General features: G+C 48.0%; 1 protein-coding gene across 3 annotated transcripts in view; it reads left to right on the top strand.

The window, feature by feature from the left end:
- The window catches only part of SNTG2 (syntrophin gamma 2), a 205,310-nt gene that overhangs the window by 66,510 nt on the left and 113,413 nt on the right, over positions 1–25,387 (top strand). For 2 of the 3 annotated variants that reach the window (XM_057557764.1, XM_057557763.1), the window contains exons 2-4: positions 5,951–6,028; positions 19,000–19,056; positions 19,144–19,201. In XM_057557764.1, the coding sequence (XP_057413747.1) occupies positions 5,951–6,028; positions 19,000–19,056; positions 19,144–19,201 (193 nt within the window). Of the gene's footprint in view, positions 1–5,950; positions 6,089–18,999; positions 19,057–19,143; positions 19,202–25,387 lie in introns of all 3 variants that reach the window. The other variant, XM_057557762.1, reaches the window with a different exon arrangement.

Below are 25,387 nucleotides of genomic sequence, written 5' to 3'. Positions count from 1 at the left end.
AATAACGCAGTTTCGTTCCTTTTTATGGCTGAGTAATATTCCATTGTATATATGTGCCACATCTTCTTTATCCATTCATCTGTCAGTGGACACTTAGGTTGCTTCCATGTCCTGGCTATTGTAAATAGAGCTTCAGTGAACATTGTGGTACATGACTCTTTTTGAACTATGGTTTTCTCAGGGTATATGCCCAGTAGTGGGATGGCTGGGTCATACAGTAGTTCTATTTTTAGTTTTTTAAGGAACCTCCATACTGTTCTGCATAGTGGCTGTATCAATTTACATTCCCACCAACAGTGCAAGAGGGTTCTCTTTTCTTCACACCCTCTCCAGCATTTATCGTTTGTAGATTTTTTGATGATGGCCATTCTGACCGGTGTGAGGTGATACCTCATTGTGGTTTTGATTTGCATTTCTCTGATGATGAGTGATGTTGAGCATCCTTTCATGTGTTTGTTGGCAATCTATATATCTTCTTTGGAGAAATGTCTATTTAGGTCTTCTGCCCATTTTTGGATTGGGTTGTTTGTTTTTTTGATATTGAGCTGCATGAGCTGCTTATACATTTTGGAGATTAATCCTTTGTCAGTTGCTTCATTTGCAAATATTTTCTGCCATTCTGAGGGTTGTCTTTTTGTCTTGTTTATGGTTTCCTTTGCTGTGCAAAAACTTTTAAGTTTCATTAGGTCCCATTTATTTTTGTTTTCATTTCCATTTCTCTAGGAGGTGGGTCAAAAAGGATCTTGCTATGATTTATGTCATAGAGTGTTCTGCCTATGTTTTCCTCTAAGAGTTTTATAGTGTCTGGCCTTACATTTAGGTCTTTAATCCATTTTGAGTTTATTTTTGTGTATGGTGTTAGGGAGTGTTCTAATTTCTTTCTTTTACATGTAGCTGTCCAGTTTTCCCAGCACCACTTATTAAAGAGGCTGTCTTTTCTCCATTGTCCTTTGTTGCCCCCTTTATCAAAGATAAGGTGACCATATGTGCGTGGGTTTATCTCTGGGCTTTCTATCCTGTTCCATTGATCTATATTTCTGTTTTTGTGCCAGTACCATACTGTGTTGATTACTGTAGCTTTGTAGTATAGTCTGAAGTCAGGGAGTCTGATTCCTCCAGCTCCATTTTTCTTTCTCAAGATTGCTTTGGCTATTCGGGGTCTTTTGTGTTTCCATACAACTTGTGAAATTTTTTGTTCTAGTTCTGTGAAAAATGCCACTGGTAGTTTGATAGGGATTGCATTGAATCTGTAGATTGCTTTGGGTAGTATAGTCATTTTCACAATGTTGATTCTTCCAATTCAAGGACGTGGTATACCTCTCCACCTGTTTGTATTGTCTTTAATTTCTTTCATCATGGTCTTATAGTTTTCTGCATACAGGTCTTTTGTCTCCTTAGGTAGGTTTATTCCTAGGTACTTTATTCTTTTTGTTGCAGTGGTAAATGGGAGTGTTTCCCTAATTTTTCTTTCAGATTTTTCATCATTAGTGTATGGGAGTGCAAGAGATTTCTGTGCATTAATTTTGTATCCTGCAACTTTACCAAATTTATTGATTAGCTCTAGTAGTTTTCTGGTAGCATCTTTAGGAGTCTCTATGTATAGCATCATGTCATCTGCAAACAGTGAAGGTTTTACTTCTTTTCCGATTTGGATTCCTTTTATTTCTTTTTCTTTTCTGATTGCTGTGGCTAACACTTCCAAAACTATGTTGAATACTAATGGTGAGAGTGGGCAACCTTGTCTTCTTCCTGATCTTAGATGAAATGGTTTCAATTTTTCACCATTGAGAACAACGTTGGCTGTGGGTTTGTCATATATGGCCTTTATTATGTTGAGGTAAGTTCCCTCTATGCCTACATTCTGGAGAATTTTTATCATAAATGGGTGTTGACTTTGTCACAAGCTTTTTCTGCATCTATTGAGATGATCATATGGTTTTTCTCCTTCAATTTGTTAATATGGTGTATCACATTGATTGATTTACATATATTGAAGAATCCTTGCATTCCTGGGATAAACCCGACTTGATCATGGTGTATGATCCTTTTAATGTGCTGGTGGATTCTGTTTGCTAGTATTTGTTTTTTGAAATCCTATCATTCTAAATTTTCTCCATGCATTTCTTTACATTTATATTTATGTACAAACTTAATTTTTTGTATCTTAGGTGCTGTGTGCTCTTTTGCTCTTCAGGAATTGATATCTGTGGACACTTTTCTTGCCAAGAGATACAGAACTGATATTCTAAGTACATCAGGTGTGTTAAGTGTGTTGGGCTCATGCGTAGTGTCACATCAAAGGGTAACGCACTCTAACCGTGAAGAGAGTGGGGAACGGTGGTTCGCGTCACCCCCAGGGCGGCTGCCTGGCTGCGCCTGTGGGTGGATTCCTGGAGGCAGAGACACCCGATTCCAGATCAGGCATGACAGACGCCCTCGTTATCCCCGGACCCTTTCCAGGAGGCAGGTGGCACCCGCACCAGTCACACCTGCTCCTCCAGGTCCCATCCACACTAGGTACTGCTGTTCTTTTTAAATGTTTGCCTATCAAATAGTTTAAAAATCATAAATCATTGTTGAGTAACTGTGAGTCTTTGGATTACTGGTGAGCTTGCATCTCTTTTCAAGTGTATTGTTCATTTTATTCCTTCTTTTGGGAATTCCTTTTCATGTCTTTGACTCAGTTTTTATAGGATGTTCACTTGTCCCTCTTAAGTTGTAAGACTCTTCCTATTAACCTTGTGTCTACTATATGCATATATTTCTGTATATGGAGTTCTTGTCATACGAAATTTTATATTTCCATGTAGTGAATTCCATGAATCTTTTTCTCAAGAATTTCTGGCTTTTGAGTTAAGCTAACCTTGTAGTTTTTCCTCACACACAGTAATATTCAAGAACTTTTGTTTTTCTATGTTTTTACGAGGGTTGATCTCTCTGGGAGTGTTTTTGAAATAAGGTATGAGAACCATGTTTATAATGATCGAAATCACTAAGCAATAGTCTTAGGATATTTTGGGGAATTCCCTGGCGGTCCAGTGGTTCGGACGCAGCACTTCCACTGCCGAGGGCCTGGGTTCAATCCCTGGTAAGGGAACTAAGATCCCACAAGCCATGTGGTGAGGCTACAAAAGCAAAAGATATTATGAACTATTTCCAATGATGTAATTAAACTTTCTGGAGCCTTCCTTTGCCTCTTCCATCCGACTGTTTAGCACCACAATATGTGGTGGGCTTAATGTTTTATGGATCAATTATCTTCCCGCAGCACCAGTCTTATTTCACAAATGTAACTTTAGTATTATCATGGTAAATTTCACAGTCATCTTCATGGATTGTTATTGGAATTGCGTGGACCTGAAGATCCATTTGTGGGAACAGGGTGGCCTTCCTATTTCACTTGTTTACAGAGCATCCCCTGTGCCCCTGGCCAATGGCTTCTGCTGTGAGAGCTGGGAACCCGGCAGTGAGGCCAGAGCCCCCCGCCTGGGATGCCTGGCTCTGGCACGAGGCCCACAGTCCCGTGGGCTGAAGGGAGAAGACGAAGCAGGGGACAGGGGTTAGGGCCCTGTGGCTGGTGGGGAGGTCTGTCCATAAGGCCAGTCTCAGCCAAGACCTACAGGTGACGAGAGGAGCCGCAGGAGCTGAGGACCAGATCCTGGGCCAGGCTGGGGGGCCACCGCCGCGCTGGGACGAGGACCGGGGCCAGAGGGAGCGGCTCTTCGGTCAGCGAGCGGCCCTGCGGTCCTGGGGGGCCCTGTCCAGAGGATGGGCGGCCTGTGTGGACGGTGGGCTGACGGGGTCAGCCTGGGTCGGGCCGGGCTGCAGCGGGGAGGGTGGCAGCCCAGGTACTGAGAGCAGCGTGGGCTCTGGACGTTTCGTAGGCAGAGGCTGCGGGATGGGCCTCTGGACTCACCGTGCGGGTGAGGAGGGCAGGGCACAGGGGCCGCTGACGGGACAAGGACACAGCGAGGCCTCACCACCCACTGAGAGGGGGGCCCCGCACGGACAGGCGTTCCTTTTGTTCTCATTTGGGGGGAGTTTAGGCTTGTTCTTAACGTTTTTGCTTTGGGGTATAGTTTTGTTCTTAATTTTTTGGCTTTTGAATGGCAAAGACCAACATGTAATTTAAAGAAGTTGTTTTATTTCCGAGAAATGTCAAGAAAGTGTGTCCAGTTATGTAAAGGGGGGACCTGCTGGCCGCGGCTGGTGCGAGGGAAGAGCCCGGCTCGGCGGTCCGCCTTCTGTCCTGCCTCTGCGCCTCTGGGCGGGTCCCCTGAGGATGGTGGTGCTGGGATCCCGGGGACGGGGCTGTTATGTTTACATTACGGGGATATGCATCTCTGGCGCACTCATGTCATTTGACAGAAGGGGAGTGATTTTCTAGAAGAAAGTGATGAGAATAAGATTGTGATTTTGAGTGGAATGCTGAATGCGCTCCACTTTGTTCACGCTCCTGACTTTATTTTTGAACATTGTGAGCAGCAGTTGGCGTCGCTTCGGGCAGCACCACGGGGCCAGATGACACCTTAAGGCATCAGACGACTCGACTTAGTTCTCCACTGAGTCCCTTGGCTTTCAGTAGCTGACTCTTTAAATGTCTAACACAGTTGAAATACTGTGCTTAACCTGTTAAAGCTCTGCCACCCTTCCTTTGGCCTCTGACCTGCGTTCTCCTCGTGGGCCGGGTGGAGGGGGTTTCGTCCCTAAGACGACTGACTGGGAGAAACGTGGGTTGGTCGTGATGCATTAGCTGGAAATGAACACTGTACGTGAGCGTGTGCTTTACACATCGATAGAAATGGGTCGAAGTTGCGCCTCTTTGATGTGAACCGGAAACGGTTCTCCCTCTAAATGACACGCAAGGATCAGCCCTCTCCCTGCGGGGCTGCCCTGGTCTCGGGTTCCCTTGGGTGCTGGGTCCCTCCAGCCCTCCCCCACCAGCAGCCACCCCGGGTCCTCTCCTGAGTGTCCCCACCGACTCCACGTGGCCAAGGCCCCCAGGGAACGATTGCTCGGTACGGTCAACCCCACAAGCGTGTTCGTGGGTGCATCCGTGACTCGGGAGCAGGAGAACGGGAAGCCGGCCGAACCTCCTGTTCCCACAGAGACCCCACGTCCTGCTGGATTAAAGCTTGTTTTATAAAAGGATGCATGATGACCTCTGACCTCGCAGTAGGAAAAAAACGCCTCCTTGCAGACACTGCCTCTTAGTCTTTTTTTTTTTTTTAATCAGCCTTTGGTTTTACTTTGAGTTCAGGGTTCCCAGTTCACAGCTGAAGGCTTGTCTGTGTGAGCCAAACCTCACCTTCCTGCCCTGATCGCTGCACACTGACACGTATGCTGCGTGCCTTTGCACGTCATGTGTGCGTGTGTGTGCATGTGTGCCTGCTTGGACGGCAGGGGGAGAGGCCGCACCTGGTCGCACCCTCACTCCAGTGAGCCCTGGGGCCGTCTGGTCCTGGCCTGAGGACCAGACCCCTGCGGCCTTTCCCGGCATCCCGCCCCTCCTCCCCGCCTCCTGGCTGCAGGGCTGTGTCCGAGGCCGTGTTGGCCAGAGCCCTGTGCAGGCACAAGAGAGACAGGAGGGCCGTCCGAGTGCTCGTCTGCGACCCGTGCCCACCCGTGTGACCGGGCGCCGCTCAGCGGGGGGCAGGTCCATGACTTCACGCGGACGAGGTGACTTCTAATTTATCCAAAGGTGCCTTTCTGGCTCATCCGTTCTTCACCTGCTAAAAACATGTTTTATACAAATCCTATAAAAACTACTCAGGAAGAAATACTAAAAATCCCATTATTTTGTGTTAAATTAATCAAATCCTGGTCAGATGCATGGTTATGTGATAAATACACAGGCGTGTTTCAGGAGGTTGTGAATAGGGGCAGGCGTGTTTTGTCAGGGTCCGTGCTCTCCCGTCCTCACGCCCTCTTCGTCTCTGTTTTGTTTCAGACTAAAACCGGGACTGCCCTGTTGCACGACGAAGGGTCTGGACACGCCTATGACATCCGCCTGAAGCTAACGAAAGAGGTACTGACAATTCAAAAACAAGATGTCATCTGTGTTAGTGGCAGCAATCACAGTGCAAATGTAAGTGCTTCTGCGTCTGCAGGCCCCAGGGGTTTGTCTCAGACTGTGTCTCGTAGATCAGCCCAGAGGTCTCCCTGGACGAAAGCCCCCTAAGAGTGGTCCTGCAGGACGTGGCCTGACAAGGTCCTCAGCCGTATCTAAATGTCCCCATTATTGCAAAGCAAAGCATCTTTTCAAGTTTGTATTGTTTACACTCTCCCTGACTTTCTTAATTTCTTCATTAATGTATTTTCCTTGAGCAGCTTTATATTAAAAATATCCCCAGACACCACAGCATGAGATTGGACATATTCTCATTGGAAACTAGAAAGACGTAACTTGACAGATAATCCAATTCCTGAAAGAATAATAACTTGAGGGTTTCCATCTAGAGCGACAGGCAATGAAAGATACAGCAGGTGTTTTTCAGTATCAACCTGGTCCCTGCCTCTGTGGATACAAATAGGGATTTTCACGTAAAGCTTGGTCCTTCTCAGCTTCAGTCAATTACAAGTGAAAATTTCTTAAGGGTAAGAAACTTATGTATTAGATGTGTTAGAATATTGAATAAAGATGAGGGAAAAATGCTTTTGCAAGTTTTATCTCCAAGTTTAACTTGGGACTACTGCAAATGATGTATATATGTATACAATATATTACATTTGAAATCTCCTATTTTCCTTCCAGTGGACTTAAATGGCTGTGGATATATCATGTGCATTTTGTGTTACATATCTGCATATATGATTATATATAGAAATTATCAACATCAGTCATTACTCTTTCCTTTGAATAGACCTACCCATTAGCTACAAAAATGATGAGCAAGAAACCATGTAGAGGAAAGGAGTTTCCTTCTGTGTGTTTTTGGAAGGATCCCTGAAGCTCTTCCGTCCCCAGGTCACGGCTGGCTCTTCTGGAGGCTCTGGAGACCCTTATTTATGTGGGTTTCTGGGTCCTCGTGACCTTTATGTCGGAGAGGACGTAAACAGGTCCATCCGCAGTCCTGCAGTCAGCGTGTCCTCATCAGGTTCCCTGGCGTCAGGTGACCTTGCCTCTGTGTCCACACACACACACGGCACTTCATGACCCTCAGCGCTCACGTCTCCACCTGGATGGCGTCCTCCTCCTTCTGTCCTGGAGCCCAAGGCCACGCTCCACCCCCCGTCGCCGGCCTGCTGCGCCCACCCTGGCCGCCGGCCTTGATCGAGGGCACCCCTCTGGGTCCAGGAGGAGGGAGCCATGTGAGGAGGGCGAGAGACAGGACGCCGTCCTTCCCAGGGCTCCTCCCTGGAACCCCAGGCCTGGACCCTGCATCCCGAGCTCCAGAGCCCCCGGTGCCCCCCGCAGAACCCCACCCCGGCACCAGCTCTCACTAAGACTCCCGCTGGCCCCAAGCCTGACCCCTCTAGAACAGATAGAGCAGTTGTGTGCTCACCTTCTCGGGCCCCATCACTGACCTTCCCTTTGCTAATTTCCCTCCACGTGTTCTGAATACCACACGGGATGGGGGGTGGCGGGGAGAGGGAGAAGCAGGGGCGTTTTGTAAACACTTAAGTGTCCCCCTTCTTAATAGTGAATTTGTACTCTACAGAAAATCGCAGACAAGTTACAGTAAAAGCAGGTAATGTTTCTGTGCTGTATTGTCCAGGAAAAATAAATTACACTTTTTAGAATTCAGCGTTGGATTCTCTGCCCAAGGTTATGTTCTTGATGAAAATTATCGGCTCCTTCATAAGAAAAATGGGTGAGTGTTCAGACCTATAAATTTATGTTTACAATTTCAAGTGATTTATTGGTGCCTAAAGCTTGATATTAGAACTCCCTGCTCTAAGTTAGAGGGTGGGTCACGTGGATTTGTTCCTGGTCTCTGCCGGCTCCATCCTTACTGATCTCTGCTGCTTCCTTAGGAAGCCCTCCTTTGTAGGAAAGGAGTGAATATCTCCTTGAACAAACATGCCTGTCTGGGCTGGATAATTGGGAGGGGGATTCCGAGGACAATTTTTTTTTTTTTTAAAGGAATTCCTTTATTTTTATTATTTATTTATTTATTTATTTTTGGCTGTGTTGGGTCTTCGTTTCTGTGCAAGGGCTTTCTCTAGTTGTGGCGAGCGGGGGCCACTCTTCATCGCGGTGCGCGGGCCTCTCACCATCGCGGCCTCTCTTGTTGCGGAGCACAGGCTCCAGACGCGCAGGCTCAGTAGTTGTGGCTCACGGGCCTAGTTGCTCCGCGGCATGTGGGATTTTCCCAGACCAGGGCTGGAACCCGTGTCCCCTGCATTGGCAGGCGGATTCCCAACCACTGCGCCACCAGGGAAGCCCCCGAGGACATCTTTGTACCTAGAAGAGCACACTCAGCTACTGAGATCAGAGTGTCTACTCTGCCCCAGATACAGAATCACATTGGGTTCAATGCCATTACTTTGAGGAACAGTTGAAACCCTGTGTCCTTCAGATGATTATAAAAATAAAGCTAACCTGGACATGAGAGTTTATCATGTGTTTGGAGAATGAGAAAGACGACTCTTAACAAAGGCCACGGCTGTTGGTACAGAATCAGGACACCTCTAAGGGGGTCGGACCATAGCGATTCTCTTATATTCATATTGTTGAATGTTTCCACGTTAACCTCCACCAGAGAAGCTGGTGGAGAGCGGTTATTTTCCATTTAAAATATCCTGAGGAGCAGGAAAGGAAGATGTAGTAATGATGATTCCTCAGCCGATCAGCAGAAGAGATGAGTGTGAATTTTACATCTCGCCAAACCTCGAGTCCCTGGGATCCCAGGAGATGAAAAATGTATCATCAGATTCAGTTCAACACACATTAACAGATGGTGAGGTCAAGCAGTACCTGGCTTGTCACTGGGACCCCAGGGCCCAGTTAGTGCCTTAGAACAGGCACTTCCCAGCCGTGTGGACGGCTCACACTGGTGCTTTGATTTTCAAGATCAGTTTTCTTAATAGAAAATAATACTGATGATCGATTCTTACATTTCAAGCTCTATTCTCAGTGGGAGGTATATGCTCGCTTCAAAATCAACACACTTTGTGATCCAACACTTACTCAGAATGTGAGCCTGGAGGGAATTTGGTTCTCTCAAAACCTAAGACCGTTTACACTGAACTTCACACCTTGGGTTGCACTTATATTCTTGATTGTTTGAGAAGTCAGGATTAAGGAGTAGACTTGTATTTTGTTTTCTTGAAACTGCTGAAAAAATAAGCATTATATCAGTTAAGGATGGATGTTATTCTTATCAGGAAAGAGGAAGAGGAAACTCAATTTATTCTTTAATAAAAACCAATAGATTCTCAAATCTGCTGATTCATTATCAGAGTTTAGAATCGGCGACTTCATATTTCATTTATATTCCTATCCGTTCAGATCAACATGGTACTTTGAATGCTTAAAATCTCCGGGTTTTCTAATTATCTCCTAAAGAGAGTGTGTGCTTTGCAGTATGAAAGAGCTGGCTTGTTCTCACGTTTCCAAGTTTCTGTTTAGATTGCTTTATATTTTTGACATATTTTATTTTTCTAAACTGTAAGTTTACATTTGTGGTTTGAGTGTAGTGAAGGAGTTACATATAAAGAAAACAAAATTAGAAGATCTCTGTGTTGTATTTGGCCCTTTAAGTCGTGGCACATTTGTGGTTGGAAGGTATTCTGGAGAATTCCATACCCTCATTTTACTGTTTGGGAAATTAAGATTCAGGAAGAGGAAGTTGTTGGTCTGCGTTCACAAAGTTAATTACAGAATTAGGCAGCATCTTAGCTGCTCCTCTGCTAACTTGTAGTCGAGGGACGCTGCCTGGTAAATTGTCAGGAAAGCGCGGAGCAGTGCAGGCTGTCCGGGGAATCACAGGCAGCGCTGAACCCTGCAAATACTGGGCCACCCTTCACACAGTGTGAGCTGCACCGGGGTTTGCCACCCACGCGAGCTGGGCACCGCCGTCAGAGTGGACATCAGGAGGCAGCCTGGGGCCGAGCCAGAGGAGGGGACAGACCGGACTCTCCTAAGCCCCACCTGGGGGAAGAAAGCCCCAGGTCACAGGTTTAGAGTGTGAACTTGAAAACCAAGTCCTTCCCACAGAAGGGGCGGTAAGAGTTCTTGCCTGGCTGGCATTGGCTTCAGGAGGAAGAGGGACGAAACCAGACAAATGTCCCCTGAGGACCCCTCCCCGACCTCCGCTCACCCGGGTCTGGTGCTGGAGTTTACACGTCCCGTGCGGCATGAAGAACCTCAAGCTGAAAACGAAGTGCGAGGTGGTGTCAGGTGTGAGGGTCCCCAGGTCCACGCGGAAGGAAGATGCAGGGCCCTTCTGGAGGAACACACTTTAGGTCTGAGACGACTCCCAGCTGCGGGTTCACGGGGACCTGCGGCGATGAAGCCACAGGGAGGAAAAGCCGGTGAGCCAGAGACGCAGAGATGGGCCTGCAGAGACTTGGGGTTCTGAGAGGGTCCGGTGCGCTGCATGCAAGGTGCATGTGCATTACATCTGAAGACTAAAAGGGAGGTTCTAACAGTCGGACAAAGGAAGGAGGGTTGTAAAAAGTGAGCCAGCCAATGCGAGACCAGCCACAAACGGTCAGTGAAATCGGAATTTCAACGTACCAGTTAAATAACATTTTAGAAACGAAGCGTCCGAGCTGTGAAGTAGATCTGAAGAAATCTCAGGAATGAAACATCAAGAGCTGGAACACATAGGCGAGTGGTGTGGAGGCCCTGTGGGCAGCGAGGGGGTTGGTGGGTGGACGCGTGGAGACGCAGGAAGAAGATGGGGGGAGGGGAGCCGGGACCAGACGTCCGTGAGTCCCTAGTTGGTGAAGGACCTGGATCTGGGACCCCAACAGATTGCAAGAGGGGAGGCCTGCTCTCCTTTTCTGTCCCCTGCTCCTCTGGTTTGTGATCAGGGATCTCGCCCGGAGCTGGAGGTGTCCGCTCTGGTCTCTCTTTCTGGAAGCGTGTGTGTCCTGTTGGTGTTCGGTCTTCTTCATGGAAGGTCTGTCTGGCTAATATCACGAACCTGCAAACTGATCGTAGAAATTAGAATCAAGTTCGGAAACTTTTTGCTCTGCGTTCCAGGCACCGCGTACGCTGGCCCTGACCTGACCTCTCGGCTTTCCACTTGCTTGTCCCCTGTGAACACACGTTGGGTCATGGCCCCCATGCTATTGACATGTGGGCATTTGCAGACGTCTGTGTGTTGGCCCTGCCGTTCTCTGGGCCTGTGTGCACCCTCCCATCCAGGAGCTGGCTTGCTCCCTCCTTGGTTTCCCACTTGCATCTTTGCACCTGTGTGGGCAAGTGACGTTTGAGCAGAAGTAGATGCATTTCCGATCACGTTCGTGAGGATCGCTGAGCGCAGGTGATGCCCTGATTGGTGGCCACGTGGTCCTGAGCCCACGAGAGGCATCTGCAGATTGTTCCCGGTACATCCCGATGGTCCATGGAGCCTGTTAAAAGCATTTTTAAAAATTAGGTTTATGGCTTACGTGACAAGTCCTGTGAAGAGTATCAGCAAATTGCTATTTTAGTGTATTTAGTGTATTGATTAAAGAACTAAACTTGGATTAAACTTTCTGAGACAGATGAATTTGTTATCATGACACTGCCAAAGTAATGGCAGTTTCTAATAAATTCTGTACATAGTACACAATACACACAGTTCTATAATTGCTTTTTTGTTGTACAATAAATGCCTTGTTACTACTTTTATCCACTTAAATTGATACCCTTTCTGTAGTCCCCTTTTGCTTCCTATTCTTTGGGTCCATAAATCAGGAGTAGGTACCACCTCTATTTTAGTATTTAATTAAAATTTTTTTTGAATTCTTTAATTTGAATTTAATGAATTGAATTAATTGAATTTAATTTCTTTCTTTGAATTTAATCTTTATTACAGTGTTGTATTTTCTTACACTAGTAATTATTGATTTCCCATCAGGCGTTTTGTCATTCAGCCAAAGTACCAGTGACCTAGTAACAAAACACTCTTCTGAACTCATTGGATACATTTCCTCAGCTTTATATATTTCCCTGTTCTTGATATCTGTTTACTGACAAACATTCATTAGTTTCTTAATTTTTTCCATTTTTCCAGAACCTCAGCTGAAAATCCATTTCCTTTTAGTTACTGAAAATTGGTTTCTACGTGTATATTCACACTGTAAATTGGCTCTGGGTCTCTAAGTGCTGCCTCCTGGGTCTTAGTGAGTTACTGGTCCAGAAGTTTCCTGCATTATCCTGCTGGTGAGGAGAGAGCCCCAGTTAGGTCTGTGAGATGCAGGTCACTGGACCCCAGGCCATTGCTCCAGCCACTTCATCGATGCAGGGCAGATACTCCTACTTGCAAAGTGAAACACCACATAAGAAGGATTGGCGATCGTTCCTATAAACTAGGAAACCAAAGACAAAACCACCTTCTGAGCTTTCATTTTTCAATGATTAACCCAGCAGTTGAAGAATTATATACGATCTTTGGGGTGGGCCTGTATAAAAAAATTAATATGAATTATTCACTCATTATTAGTACTGTTTTGTCAGAGGAAATCTATATATATATTTTTGTGATTGACTGGCTTACTTTTAGTTGGAAGAAATCCTGCTTTTGGAAATCACTAACTAGCCCTCTACACGTGTTGGCGTTAACGATTCGTTCCTGTTTGAAATCTGTGCGTAGTGGAAAGGCCGCTGCCTTTTTTCTCGGGTGGGTCATTTCCAGAAGAATCCTTTCCATAGCTGAAGGCTGGGTGGTGAGAGAGGGTGCCCTTGTGTGTAAACGGATCCAAGGCACAGAAGGAGCCCTGGAGAGTGCAGGTCGGTCCTGAGAAGTGACCTGTGAGCTGTCGCAGGTGAGGAGGTGGGAGCCGTGGAGTTTAACCAGTGCTTCCAAAGTCGTACCCTCAGGAGGAGGGTGGGTGGGCTCTTCCAAGAGGCTTCCAGACAAGCACCGAAGTGCAGTGGTCAGCAAGTCGCCAGGAATTCCCTCGTGCCGCCGGGACAGTGGCTGGCTCTTGACTCCTGTGGAATTCTCCCGGGGCCTGGCCCTCAGTGCTGTGCGTTTGCTCATTAAAATGCTTGCGGATTCGACCCGTAGTCCGCTTCACTTCAGTAGGATAGTTCTGGCTTTAAAAATATGAAAACCTTGAATTAGGAAATAGATGGGGCGATTCGTTATAAAGGTTTATACCACGATTTAGTTGAAGGGTAAAATAATTTATACATGTTTGTGTGTGTTTGTGTGCACACAAGCCACTGTGTAAGGAAATGAAATGCAAAAATATGTCATTCAGTGAAACTTTGAATAACTGAAATCATAATAGCAATGTATTTTGCATAATCTGCTAAACATTTTTATTATTCTTTCCTTTAATTATGTAATTTTTCAACATAGAAAAAGTTGAAAAGTAATAAGCAGAACCCCATGTAATTATCATCCATATTTACCATATACCAACATATTTGCTTTAAATCTCTCCACTTTTCTTAAAGAAATGAAATGTGCAGATACCTCTGAAGCCCTACTATACTGATACTCGTATATGCTGTTCCATTTAAATTTTCATTCTTACTTTACGTGGATTTTCCACAGCCAAATGGTGCTTTTCAGATTTATATGAGTGGAATAACATTGTTCCTTCATTTGCGAATATTGTGCTTTTTAAACTTACCCGTGATACTATGGAGACGTGATACTTGTGGATGGTTACTTCATCCCTGTAATGATGGCAGACTCCCCTGTGAATAACCCAGAGGTGATTGATGCCTTTCCTACACATTCTTGTTTGGATTCAAGTCCCCCCCCAAGAAGAGTTTGTGTTTTAAATTCAGCCAATATATTGATCTCAGGTAACCTTACTTCCCAATAATGCACACGTTCTCTCAAATCCATTTTGACCCCAGTGTGGTGAACCCTCTTCGTTGGGGTTTTGAGGGATGAAGAGGAGGGTGGTCGTGCAGCATCTGCTCAGCTGCTCCTCAGCTTCGTGTGCATAGCAACCAGCCAAGCTCAGAGGAGCTGGCCAATCGGATGCCAGGGGTCAGGACAGCCAGTGAAGGCAACAAGTGGACAGTGAAGGCTGAGCCTTTATCACGTACTGTGATTGCACAGGCAGAGCTGACGGGGAGGAGGGGCCCCATAGCTTCTGAGGCCGGGTGGCTCTGGGAGGGTCAGGTGGATGAGCCCGAGGTGGAGGGTCCCTGCCCACCAGAGCCCTGAGCAAAAAGCTCCTGTGTTTCATGGGTCTCCAGGGGTGTTTGGGGTGGGAGGGTCCTCGGTGCTGGGCCAGCCCGGGTTTGCATCTCCAGGGCTCCCTCCACCGCAGCAAGGCCTGGCCGAGGCCTCAGACGAAGGGCCCCAGCGGACGTGCGGGGTAGGGCATGCAGAGGTGCGGACGTGTAGGAGCCCGGCCTCAGGGCGCTGTCTGTGCGCGGGTCTGGGGTGTGGAGGGCCGCCTCCCTGTCATTGCCGTGGTCAGGCCTGAAAGATCTCACGTAGCGTTCTGGCAACTCCTCCCGAAGCTGGAATACTGTAGGGGTATTCGGTATTTTTAAATTCTAGGAATTGCAGTACATTTTTGGAAACTCCGAGTCTGGTATATTGATTTTTAAGTCCTCCTAAGGCGGATTTGATTCCGTTACCAAATTGAACAAATATGCACGAGAGTTTTCAAATAACTATTATTGTTTTGAAACACTAACCACAATCCATGGAGGAATAATTTACTTATTTCAAGTGGCAAATCCAGACTCTTCACAGATTGAGGGAATTTTGCTTGAGTGGACGGTTTAAAAAGAGTGGAGAGAGGCCACGACCCTGTCCTGAAAGATGCCTTCCAGGTGTTTGCTCCCTGGAGGATCCCAGCCCTGTGGACGGAGGCCCCTGGGGTCTGACACCCCTCCTCCAAAACCCTCCTCAACATGAAAGTCCAGTAACACTTTATTTTCTGGAAAAAAAAAATAATTTTTAAAGTATTTGTGTGTGTGTGTGAGAAATCAAATACTTCAGAAAATTCTTCCCCTAAGTTGCTAATTTTAAGTTTCTCTTTCAGGCCCTTCACTCATGTCATGGAAACTCAGGCTCATGCCTCTGTCACTGTTTTCCCACCTGCTCTCTCCTTTCCTCCTTGAGCAGCAGGTGTGGCTCAGGTGGTCCCGAGTGGGTGCAGGTGGGAGCCCCCGGGGAGGGGCGCAGGGGCCCCACTTGGAGTCCTCCACTGATGGGAGGTTCTTGAGTGAAGAAAGCCCAGGCCAGGGAGAGGGTATCGGGCCTGCTGGCACAGCCCCACAAAGGCAACTTTTATTTTAACAACGGCCTGAAACCCATCTTTCTGGAGACGGCAACAGTCAAATCTGAACATCTGTTAACAGCTGTAACAAATTTGAAGTTAGTGTTAAGTCCGCACTTTAAATGCCTGAGTAAAAACGTGTGGCCAGATCTTACATATGCTGCGGCAGTACCTGAAGATCAGTATTTTAGAGCAAGACAGAGTAGGAAATCCAACTTTCAGTATCCCCAAGTCACTTTCTCTTATAACAGGTAAGAATTGTCTCAAAATGTTTACAGTCAGAAGATAACGTGGGCGTCGCGGAGTCTTGCTACGGTGATGGCAGCTCCAGGATGCAGACGTGAATGACCATCAGACATAGCTGGGGATTAAATGGTAAAGTGCAGAAGAATATTTGCTGAAGGACCTTACTTATGTTTGTGAAGAAAGAAGAGTGGGACTGAATTGAAGAGAAGTGGTTGGATAGTTACCTTAGGCTCCACAGTTCATCCTCCGGAAGTCTCATCAGCCAGTCTGGTTGTGCTCTGGACCCTTGGACGGGCGGAAGAGCCCGGATTACAGGGAAGACGCGTCTGAAGGGAGAGGAGGCCCCTCCCGCACCGTTTCCTCTTATAACTGAGCCTCTCGTTGGGTCATATCTGGCTCCTGATCTTCGGGCAGTTGACCCTGCAGATGTGTACTGAGTAAACTAACTGAAGAATGACTGTTTGGTTTAGTTAGAAGATGCCTTTGGTAACATTAGTTCTGTCTGGAGAGCTGACAGAACCACGATGGAGTATTCTACGCAGGGCCTTAAATCAGAAGGATCAGCTCTGGCTTGGCTGTGAGGTCGTGAATGTCAGGACACAGAAGGAAGAGTGGCTTTATCTGGGCTATGGTGTAAAAGGTTTCAATTAAAAGCTGCAGGACTTTTGTTTCCTATTTAGTGTTCACCATCCACTAATTTTTACAGATTGTGTTTTGAAAAATAAAGTGCGTGTATGTGATAATGTTCAACTCTTTTAGAACCTTAATATCGATAGTTACGTAATCTTCATTGACGAGAGCATGGATTAGCTGAGCCTCTTCTCCCAACTTTAAAATATTAGAATTTGTGATGCTTGAATGAGGGGGGGTTTAAAAGATAAGGAAGAACAACTTTTCATAGAAGAGATGAAACATCCTGGTGTTTTTATGAAACACGATGGTTTGCAACATTCCTTCCCATAATTCTCTTGCTTGGCCTCTGTCTTGTCAATTCAGGCCGCCCTGACAACATACCGCAGACGAGGGGGTAGACGGGGGTGGGTGGGTGGAGCTTGAACAACAGATGTTTCTTTTTCTCACCGTCTGGAGGCCAGAAGCCCAAGGTCAAGGTGGCGGCCAGGCTCTGGCCAGGTTTCTGGATGCCCTCTTCCGGACGTCTGTCCTCTTGCCATGTCCTTTGTGTGTGTAGAGAGGGCTCGGCGGTCTCTTGCTCTTCCTGTACCGGCCCCAGTCCTGTAGGACCAGCCCCTCTGTGGCCTCATTTAACCTTAGGTTAAGCCTCTGAAAGGCCCGATCTCCAAATACAGTCAGCAGGCGGGTAGGGATTCAGTATAGGGATCTGGGGGACACAGTTCAGTTCACAGTAACTTCCTGTGTAGGAAACTCAGAAGCGTGCAGAAACTCAGCTTTGCCGAGCTTTAGATGCCGGGACCACATGTGCTCGGAAGGGACATCTTAGCAGGTTGCGTAGAGCAAATATTTGAATAAGCAGTGTTCTGGCTTGGCTGGAATAAGCAGCGGTAGGCTCTTTGAGTTCTCTTAAACAGACACTAAAGAGCTTTATGGCATAATTTCCTTTCCTCACCAGTTAGGCATAGTAGAACAGATTTTTTGTGTGCATTAACACACTTTGCCACAGTTGACCATTTCTTGACATTTCCTTTAGATTGTCTTCCCAAGATCGATACATGAATAAAATGATGGATTCAAAATGTCATTTTTTTGGTGAGGTCAGTTGAGGCAGAAACCAACTTACTCCTTCTCAAAATATATTTTCACCAATATTTGCTCTCAGTGAGGTTCAAATGCTTATATTAATGCCTAAAATGAAAAACATTATCGAATGTTTTGAGAAATATCATAGAGATTCCTGGTTAATGTATTAGGTAATCCAACTTTCTCATCTCCTGATACTCAGGAAGTTTCCCTTGGAAGCATCAGTGTGACTGCGTCACACGTGGGAACTTCCCCTGTCCCCACTTTGAGCACAGCTGGACCCAGAGTTCCCCCCTCCGCCCACCGTGTCAGCTGTGCTTTGCCTCTGTGTAGATGACAGGAGTATTCCTGGAACGTGGTCTCAATGTCACCTGCTGGTCTCCAGTGTCTCACTGGGAGTCCAGCCCAGGACCAGGGAAAAGGCAAAACGATTCTTCTGGTGCAAAAGTCCTGAATTATAGCTCTTTTTCCATGTATGATTATATAAGTGTTTCATCTGTTCAAAATGTTACATGTGCGAAAGAGCTCAGAATTATAAAATGTGTTCCACGTATACACTTTAAAATAGTTTTATTTGCTCTAATTTTTGGTTTCTTTACTTTAAGCTTATAATGTATTCACTCCTGAGAATAAAATTACAAGTGGATTTTAAATACTAAAATAATAAATAAAAGTAATATGATAAATATAAATAAAACAATACAAATAAAAACTTGTAATAAGATTACAAGTGGCTCTACAGTTTCCGTGTCTCTTCTCACCGGTGGTGAGCGGGCCCCAGGCTCGGGCAAGACCACCCCCCAAGGCTTGGGCAGGACCCCCGGCTCTTCCCGGACCCCTGACTCTCTCTCTGCTGTTGCTTTGCAAACACACAGGCTTTAGAGTCATTGAGTCTAAAAGCGCTTATGTTTTCCCTTAATAATCACAGCAACGCATGTCCCTGCTTTATTCCGATAGTACCTTTTGGAGGTAAACACACTTCCTACACCCCTTCATCTAACCCCAGGCCGCCCTATTCACGCCCTCTCAGCCTCACAACTAACAAATAGGCAGTTGAGACCAAAATAAAATACGTTACATGATTGAGCATGTAAGAGATGGAGACCCTGACCAGCCCGTCAGCCCACAGGGGCAGCAGGGATCTCGGCTTCTCATCAGCAGCGACACCTTTAAACAAGGTCAGGACGTGAGATAATCGATCGTTCACGAGTTAATGTTGATTACTTAACAGGTGGACTAGAAACGATTGAACTATACAGAGAAGTGTGGTGCAAAGGGAGCCCGTTTAGGGATTAGTGGAAAGACAGATTTTAGAAACAGAGCTGAGTGTGTGCTCTGCGGCCTCACCGTCTGTTACCTGGGGAACCAGGGCCGGTATTTCCCTCAGGGGGCCTCAATTCCTCAGACAAAATGGGGGTAAGATGACCCCAGCTTTGCAGGAATTTTGTGTAAAGAGTGCACCTGATAGGGTCTGTGTTTATCAGTATCTTTGTTTCCGTGTGACACTGCGGATTGGAGACTTGAAGCGGTGCTAGCACTGTAGTAATTAAGCAATGTCCCTCTGGAAGTATAAACAGTCACTAAGGTTTTAATTAAGAAGCTATGTATACATTTTGCATTCACTTTCCGATTGTGCATTTTAACCTAAACTGGGTTTGTTCTCTAAATTTTTTAAAGCACAGAACTGTTACGCTTCGCAGACAGCGCGTGGGCGGCTTGGGCCTGAGCGTCAAGGTATGAGCGCACTGGCTTTTCCTCGACACGCTTTTCCACGAAGGCCCCGCGCTGATCTCAACTGCGCCCCTGCTTCCTGTCTTCCAGGGCGGCGTGGAACACGGAGTCCCGGTCGTCATATCAAAGATATTCAAAGACCACGCAGGTAAAAGCCGCTGAGTGATGGTGAGCATGGCAGCAGTTTGGAAGACAGTGCATTACCTTAAAGGAGAAGATAGCAGCTGTGTGTGTCGCTTGGTTATCTGCCTGCCGTCTTCTTTTGTAGCTGTCCGCTCTCCCATCCCTGGTGTCATGCGGCCCTTTTTCGTTTCCCCCGATCCCGTGAGCCCTTAAGAGAGCTACTGACTCGCAGCGTGGTGTCAAGTCATCCCCAGGAGACACGGACACGGCAGTGGTTTGAGCTCTGGTTTCTCAGGAAAGACGAAGCACGGGGGGATGCAGTGTGCCCAGAGCCGGTGGTGACGAGGTTTCTCGTGTCAAATGGCATCACAGCCGCGAGCGGGAGGCCTCCGCGGCGCTGGCAGTAGCTCGTGAGTCGCCGACACAGTGAAGCGATGGCTCTGGGAGCAGATCAGTGTGTGCAGAAGTGAGGGTGGGGACGGGATTCCTTCTTGTAATGGGCAAGTGGAATGTTGTACAAACCAAGTGCAACAGTTGTACAATCAAGCACTGCAGTTGTGGAATCGAAAAGCTTGCAGGAGCTCAGAGGTCCCTGCGTTTGGAGTGAGGGTCTACGGGGAGAATGAGTCAATTCGTCACTGAACTCGGAGTGTTGAGTCATTTCTGCGAGGCCGTAGCCATCTGGCTGGCTGATTAATACCTGAAGGAAGGATTGCTCAAATCCGCTTCTGCTCCTATAATCCTTGTGAACATTCTCAGTTCTTTTTTATAAGTAAAGTTTTAAATTTGTGGATATGAATATAAGTTTCAGAGAAGAAAGGGAATAAGATTAAAATCAGAAAAGGATTTCATGCTCAGTTCAGGAAGAGCATCTACCTTCTCTGCCGAGGAGGACGCGCACGGCGATGGGTGACAGGCTGCACCTTCCCCGGGGGCTGCGGGGCACACTGGGCTCCCGGCCCCCTCAGCAGAGTCCAGTCGTGCGGATACGACTGTCTCTTCTGAAACGGAGACTCTGCTCTGTAGCGCCTGGGACGCATCTCGAGCAGCTCAGACCCAGCGAGTCCCCAGACCAGGTCCTCATCGCCCCCTGCGTCTCCTGGCCCCTTGCCTCCCTCACCAGCAGGCCCTTCCCCCTCCCTCTGGGGTCCTCGCCATCCGCTGCGGCCAGAGTTAAGGTGTTTCCCACCGATGTCTTCCTTTCTTCACCGTGGGCTGCTTCTACACCCGAAACTCTTGCATTAAATGCTCAGTGAGCTGTGAGCTTTCAGGGACCCGGGCTTGGTGTAACTTAGTTCGTATGTTCAGGGTCTGGCTCAGGACGTGTGTCTTACAGGCACGGAGCCCCTTGGCTGAGCTGCCGCACACGTCGGCGTCAGGAGGGACCGTAGTGTGCGGGAGCCTGGGCTCCGGGAAGCTGGGCCACACACGGGAGGCGGGCGCACACGGCACTGGTAACCTGATAACCGTCACTCCAACCAGCAACCCAGCGAGTCAGGGTTTCTCCTGGGAGGCGAAGCGCTCAGGGGAGGTGACGGGAACTGGGGTCCCTACTGCTCCTGCGGGGGCCGCACCCTGCTTCGATCCCCTCCCTGAGGAGGGCAGGTGCCCAGTCGCCCCAGGAGGACAGTCCAGAGGTGGAGAGTTTCCCTCCAGCACTCACCGTGGGGACCAGCGAGGTCGGCGGCCTGCCGTCCACCTGGCATTGCGTCTAGGAGTCAGGCAGCTGTGGACCGTTAGAGCAGAGCGGAGTGTAACCTGTTTATTCAGTCATTTATCCACAGACGAACCTGGCCGCCTTCAGCAGCCACCGTGCCGAGATTAGACTCTGGTCTGGGCATTCGGGGCGAGCGCTGCCCGTTTTCTCCCACCCGTGTCCCGTGGGAGAAAACAGGCGGTAAAGGCACAGATCACAGTACACGTTCAGACAGTGCCAGCTGCTGTGAGGAAGATTAATCAGTGTTGGGGTGCGCAGAGGGATGGATAGAGAATCGCTACTTTTATAGGGCGCTCGGTGGGAATCCCTCTGTGGGCGACAGTTAAGCAAATATTTGAATCACCCAGAGTAAGGGGTGAGCAGGCCCCGACGCGGCATCCTGGCCCCGGAGGGGAGGAAGGGTGACAGCTCGGTGCAGGGACGGGCGGGCTCGCTCAGAGGCAGGAAAGCCAGCGGGGCAGGGCGGCTGAGGCGGAGGTGAGGGGGGCGCGAGATGCGGGCGGAGCTGCAGCGGGTCCTCGGGCCTCGCGGGCCTGGGGCAGGACTTGGATTTTCTTCAGGAGGGAGAGGGGTCGTTTGAGGACTTCCCAAAGCAGCGTCATAAGATAGGTCTTACGTTAAAGAATCACTCGGGCTGCTGTTAGGAGAGTACGTTGCAGAGTCTGGGGCGAGTTAGGGCACCAGCAGAGAACTGGCCTTGGAGTCTTGAAGGAAAAGCCCCGTGAGGTCCTTTGCCCAGCTGTGGCTTCACGCTCCTCGTCGCAGGGTCGCGTCTGGGTCAGGTCGTGGGGTCCCCCTCGCTGAGGGCAGGGAGGCCCCCCATCTTGGCCTGGGAGCCGCGCGTCGTTCCTGGGTCCTCAGGCGTCACAGAGGCTCTCAGATGGCCTTGTGACCGTCCACCCGGAGACTCTGCTGGAGAAGCAGGTGATGGTCTCGTCTTATCCCTGTGAGAGCTCGGCGCCCCGGCTGGGCTCTGGCCAAAGGCTCCGCCCGTCCAGGCCCTGCTGGTGGTCCGGGGCCCTGCTGTTTCCGGAGGATTCCAAGGGGCACAGAACTTGTGGCTGGGTTCTGTGTGAGGTCCGGCTCAGCTGCTGGGCCTGTCCGTTCTCAGGGGTTCGCCCGGCACACCTGCACTCCCGCTCCTGCGAGGTGCTGAGCGCACCTGCCCAGGCCCAGCTGCTCCAGGGACAGACGTCCTCGTCCACCAGGGTGTCCTGCCATGTACCCAGCAGGGCCCGTCACCAGGAATGCTATTAAAACCCCAGAACCACCAGGGGCCATAGGATTTAATGCCAGTCTAGAAAGGTCACTGCCTAGGTTTTGTGTGAGTGTGGCGCCCATAGTGAGGACGCAGACTCATGGCCTCTGTCCACACGCTTTGAACTTAATTCTTCTGTGTGGCTCTTCCGTCCCCTTGCCCAGAAATCTCCCCTGACCCTCTGCTGCTTACACGTTACGTGCTCAGGCTGGACATCTGAGCCCTTCTCCGTGTTACTGGTGATTCTGCAAACCCAGACGTGAGCCCTGCCCCCGTGTGAGGCCCGGCACCCCGGTGCCCCTCCCAGCCCCCGCCTTCATGCCCACAGGGAGCTCTGCTTCCCGCACACCCGACCTCGCCCGCGAGGCTGCACGCGTGCTCTGTGATGAATGCACGACGGGCACACACACACGCGCACACGTACACGCGCACTCACATAGGTGTGAGGTATCTTGAGTCAGACACACATCTTCTTAATAACATTTTATGTTTCTGGAAAGCAAAAGCAGTGTTGGGCCGTTCTCCAGTCCTCCTTTTAATCGTTGGTCACAGTGGCTTGCTGTTAGTAATTACCGCTTTGTACTTTATAAAAATAAGCAAGAGTGAGGAGTTTTTCTACAACTGAGTGAAATTTAAATATATTATTTCTAATACTGCAAAAACTTAGAAACCCAAAACAAACTGTACGTAGCAAATAAACGCTGAAGAGAAACATGGATGACAAAGAGGCTTAGAGTTAGAAATTGTCATCTTAACAGCAATTTCTTACGTTGGAATAATGCTTGTGTGACATGGAAAGGACTTTCGTTTTCTTTCTTTTTTTTTAACTTTTATTTTATATTGGAGTCTAGTTGATTAACAATGTTGTGTTAGTTTCAGGTGTACAACAAAGTGATTCAGTTATACATATATATGCATCTCTTCTTTTTCAAATTCTTTTCGTTTTCATTGGGTCTTCATGACTGGACAAGGCAGGTGTGGCTGGCTTTTCACACTCATAGGTCAGGGAACAGAGAAACGGTGGTTCGCCCAGTCTCACTCTGCCAGGAAAGGGAGGCTTAGTTATAAACCAGATTTTTCTGTCTCTGAATCCAGTTCTTCCTCCATACCGTGTCATCACATTATGTACTAGTAAAATCCGTTCACAGCCGAGGTTTAATTCAGTTATCGTCATAATGTTTCAGTAAGGATTTGGACAGGCAGGCCTGCACCCTGTGACAGGTTTGGTGCTTGTATTCAGGAGACAGATGAGACAATTAGAATATATCCAGAAAATTGAAATAAAAACTAGGGAGGGGGGAAGTTTGTCCCATTAGGAGGGTAAAAAGAATTAGGATCTTTTAGCCTTTTTTATGTGGAACAGTCATCGTTACCTGCAGCTGGATGGTGGAGTCATAGGGACGTTTCTGTGACCGCTGAGTGTGGATGGAAATGGGGCGGCTGTGTCCCTCGTGAAGACGCTGCACGTTCGCACAGCATGACCGCTACTATCGTCCAAACACAGCTGTCACCCCAGGGCGAGGGGACCAAGCCCGTGCCCAGGAGCTGCATGCTCACCCCGACAGGCACAGGGCCGGCGGGGGGAACCTGAGTGCAGGGGACCTCCGCCTTTTGAAGCCACGGCCTCGAGATCCATCGAAACGGGACTCCTCACACTTGCTGAGCCAACTTCAGGGGGACGTCGGAGCTTCCTGGGGTGTGAGGTCCCCTGAGACGCCCACTTTTTATTTTTCTCTAGAATATTCACCTGTATTTGGTGTCTTACAGCCGTGAAATGCCGCCGTTATACAAGATTTGTGATTAACTTCTTTTCACATCTATGACATTTCATTAATTTGATTTTGCTGAATTCAGTGGAAAGCTTTATCTTCCCCTTTATCCTTGCATCCCTCTGGTTCCCTCTCCTCCATCTACACGTCAGCCCCTCATCTGCATTAATTCTCAGGACACGTGGCACCCTCCCCACTGCATAGTCCGAATACGTGGTCCAGGCTTAGGGAAGCAGAGGTTGCAGAGCCCGGGCGACCTTTTCAGAGAATGCGACTGTCTCGCTGCCTGTCCCACTGGTGTGTGGGGCTCAGACAGCGGGCCTTTGCCTCTGTCCGTGTTAACTGTGCGGCCCCCGACCCCAGCAGCAGGGCCTGCTGTTGCCCCATCTCATTTTTGTGCTGCAAAGGACACGGCTTTGGAAACGTAAGATCTGACACAAATATTCGGGCCGGTGTGTCTCACCAATAGTTGCTAACTTCTTTCTAGAGTCTGTTAATATTTAACAGAGTCCTAGTTTAGACGGTGTAGCCTGGATCCGACTGAATTTGTGTAGAAGTAGAGAGAAAGTCCTCTCACCTCAGGAAGAGATTGTGGAGCCGGATTTGGAATTTTTAGGTCAGGCTTTCCTGATCCTGCTTCCTAGAACAAACCAGAATCTGCTCCTTTTGCCTCAGGAGCTGGATATATAAGGTGAAGGGAGGCCCTTCCCACACCCTGGATCCAGATGGAAGTGCAGCTCCTTGAGTGAAGAATATTTCAGCATTCTTTCTCCTTCATTGTTAATGAATCAATGAAAAATGTGCTTTTAAAGCTATCAGAATAAGTAGAACTTGGAACAGACAATAAATATTGACTTTGTAGCTGAATGAGGAATGTTGGAACCTGGACAAGACATACTAGATAGGTCAGAATCTTGGAAGGATGCATGTTAAATGTTGCAGGTTTAATTTAAATTCCACGTGGGAAGAGCCTTCATCTTTGGTAGCTGATTGCTAAGCGTGAAATGCAGCAGAGAATTTGGCTGCCAGGCTGCCAGCGTGTTCTTACTGCTGAAGGATCACTTGATGTTAAGATCAGAGGGAGGCAGGTTGGCAGCAAAGAATCCAGTTGCTATGGCTACAGAAGGTGTCTGAGAGGCTCTCCGTACAAGTCCTTTCTGTCCTGGACCCACTTTGTCGTTGCTCTTTGAATCCTCCTAATGCCATCCACTGTGTCAGCTTCCACAGTTGAGGGCCATCCTGGAAGATGGAAGTACTTTTTAATTTTAATTTACAAGATACTTTGAAATGGCTGAAATATCTTGAATTACTTAAAGAATTTAACTACCCCCATTATCAATAACACATAACCTCCCAGGGCCCCTTGGAAGATGGGAAGAGAAACCTTGTTAGCACTTCCATGGACCAACATTTAATCCGCACTGTCCTGTGAGGTAATAGGATAATCTCCCTGTGCAGGGGGGCAAC

This window comes from Balaenoptera acutorostrata, chromosome 12 (assembly GCF_949987535.1).
Source record: "Balaenoptera acutorostrata chromosome 12, mBalAcu1.1, whole genome shotgun sequence".
NCBI classification, from domain to species: Eukaryota; Metazoa; Chordata; class Mammalia; order Artiodactyla; family Balaenopteridae; genus Balaenoptera; species Balaenoptera acutorostrata.
The sequence above is the reverse complement of the archived record's forward strand: the minus strand, read 5'-3'. Positions and strand labels throughout refer to the sequence as shown.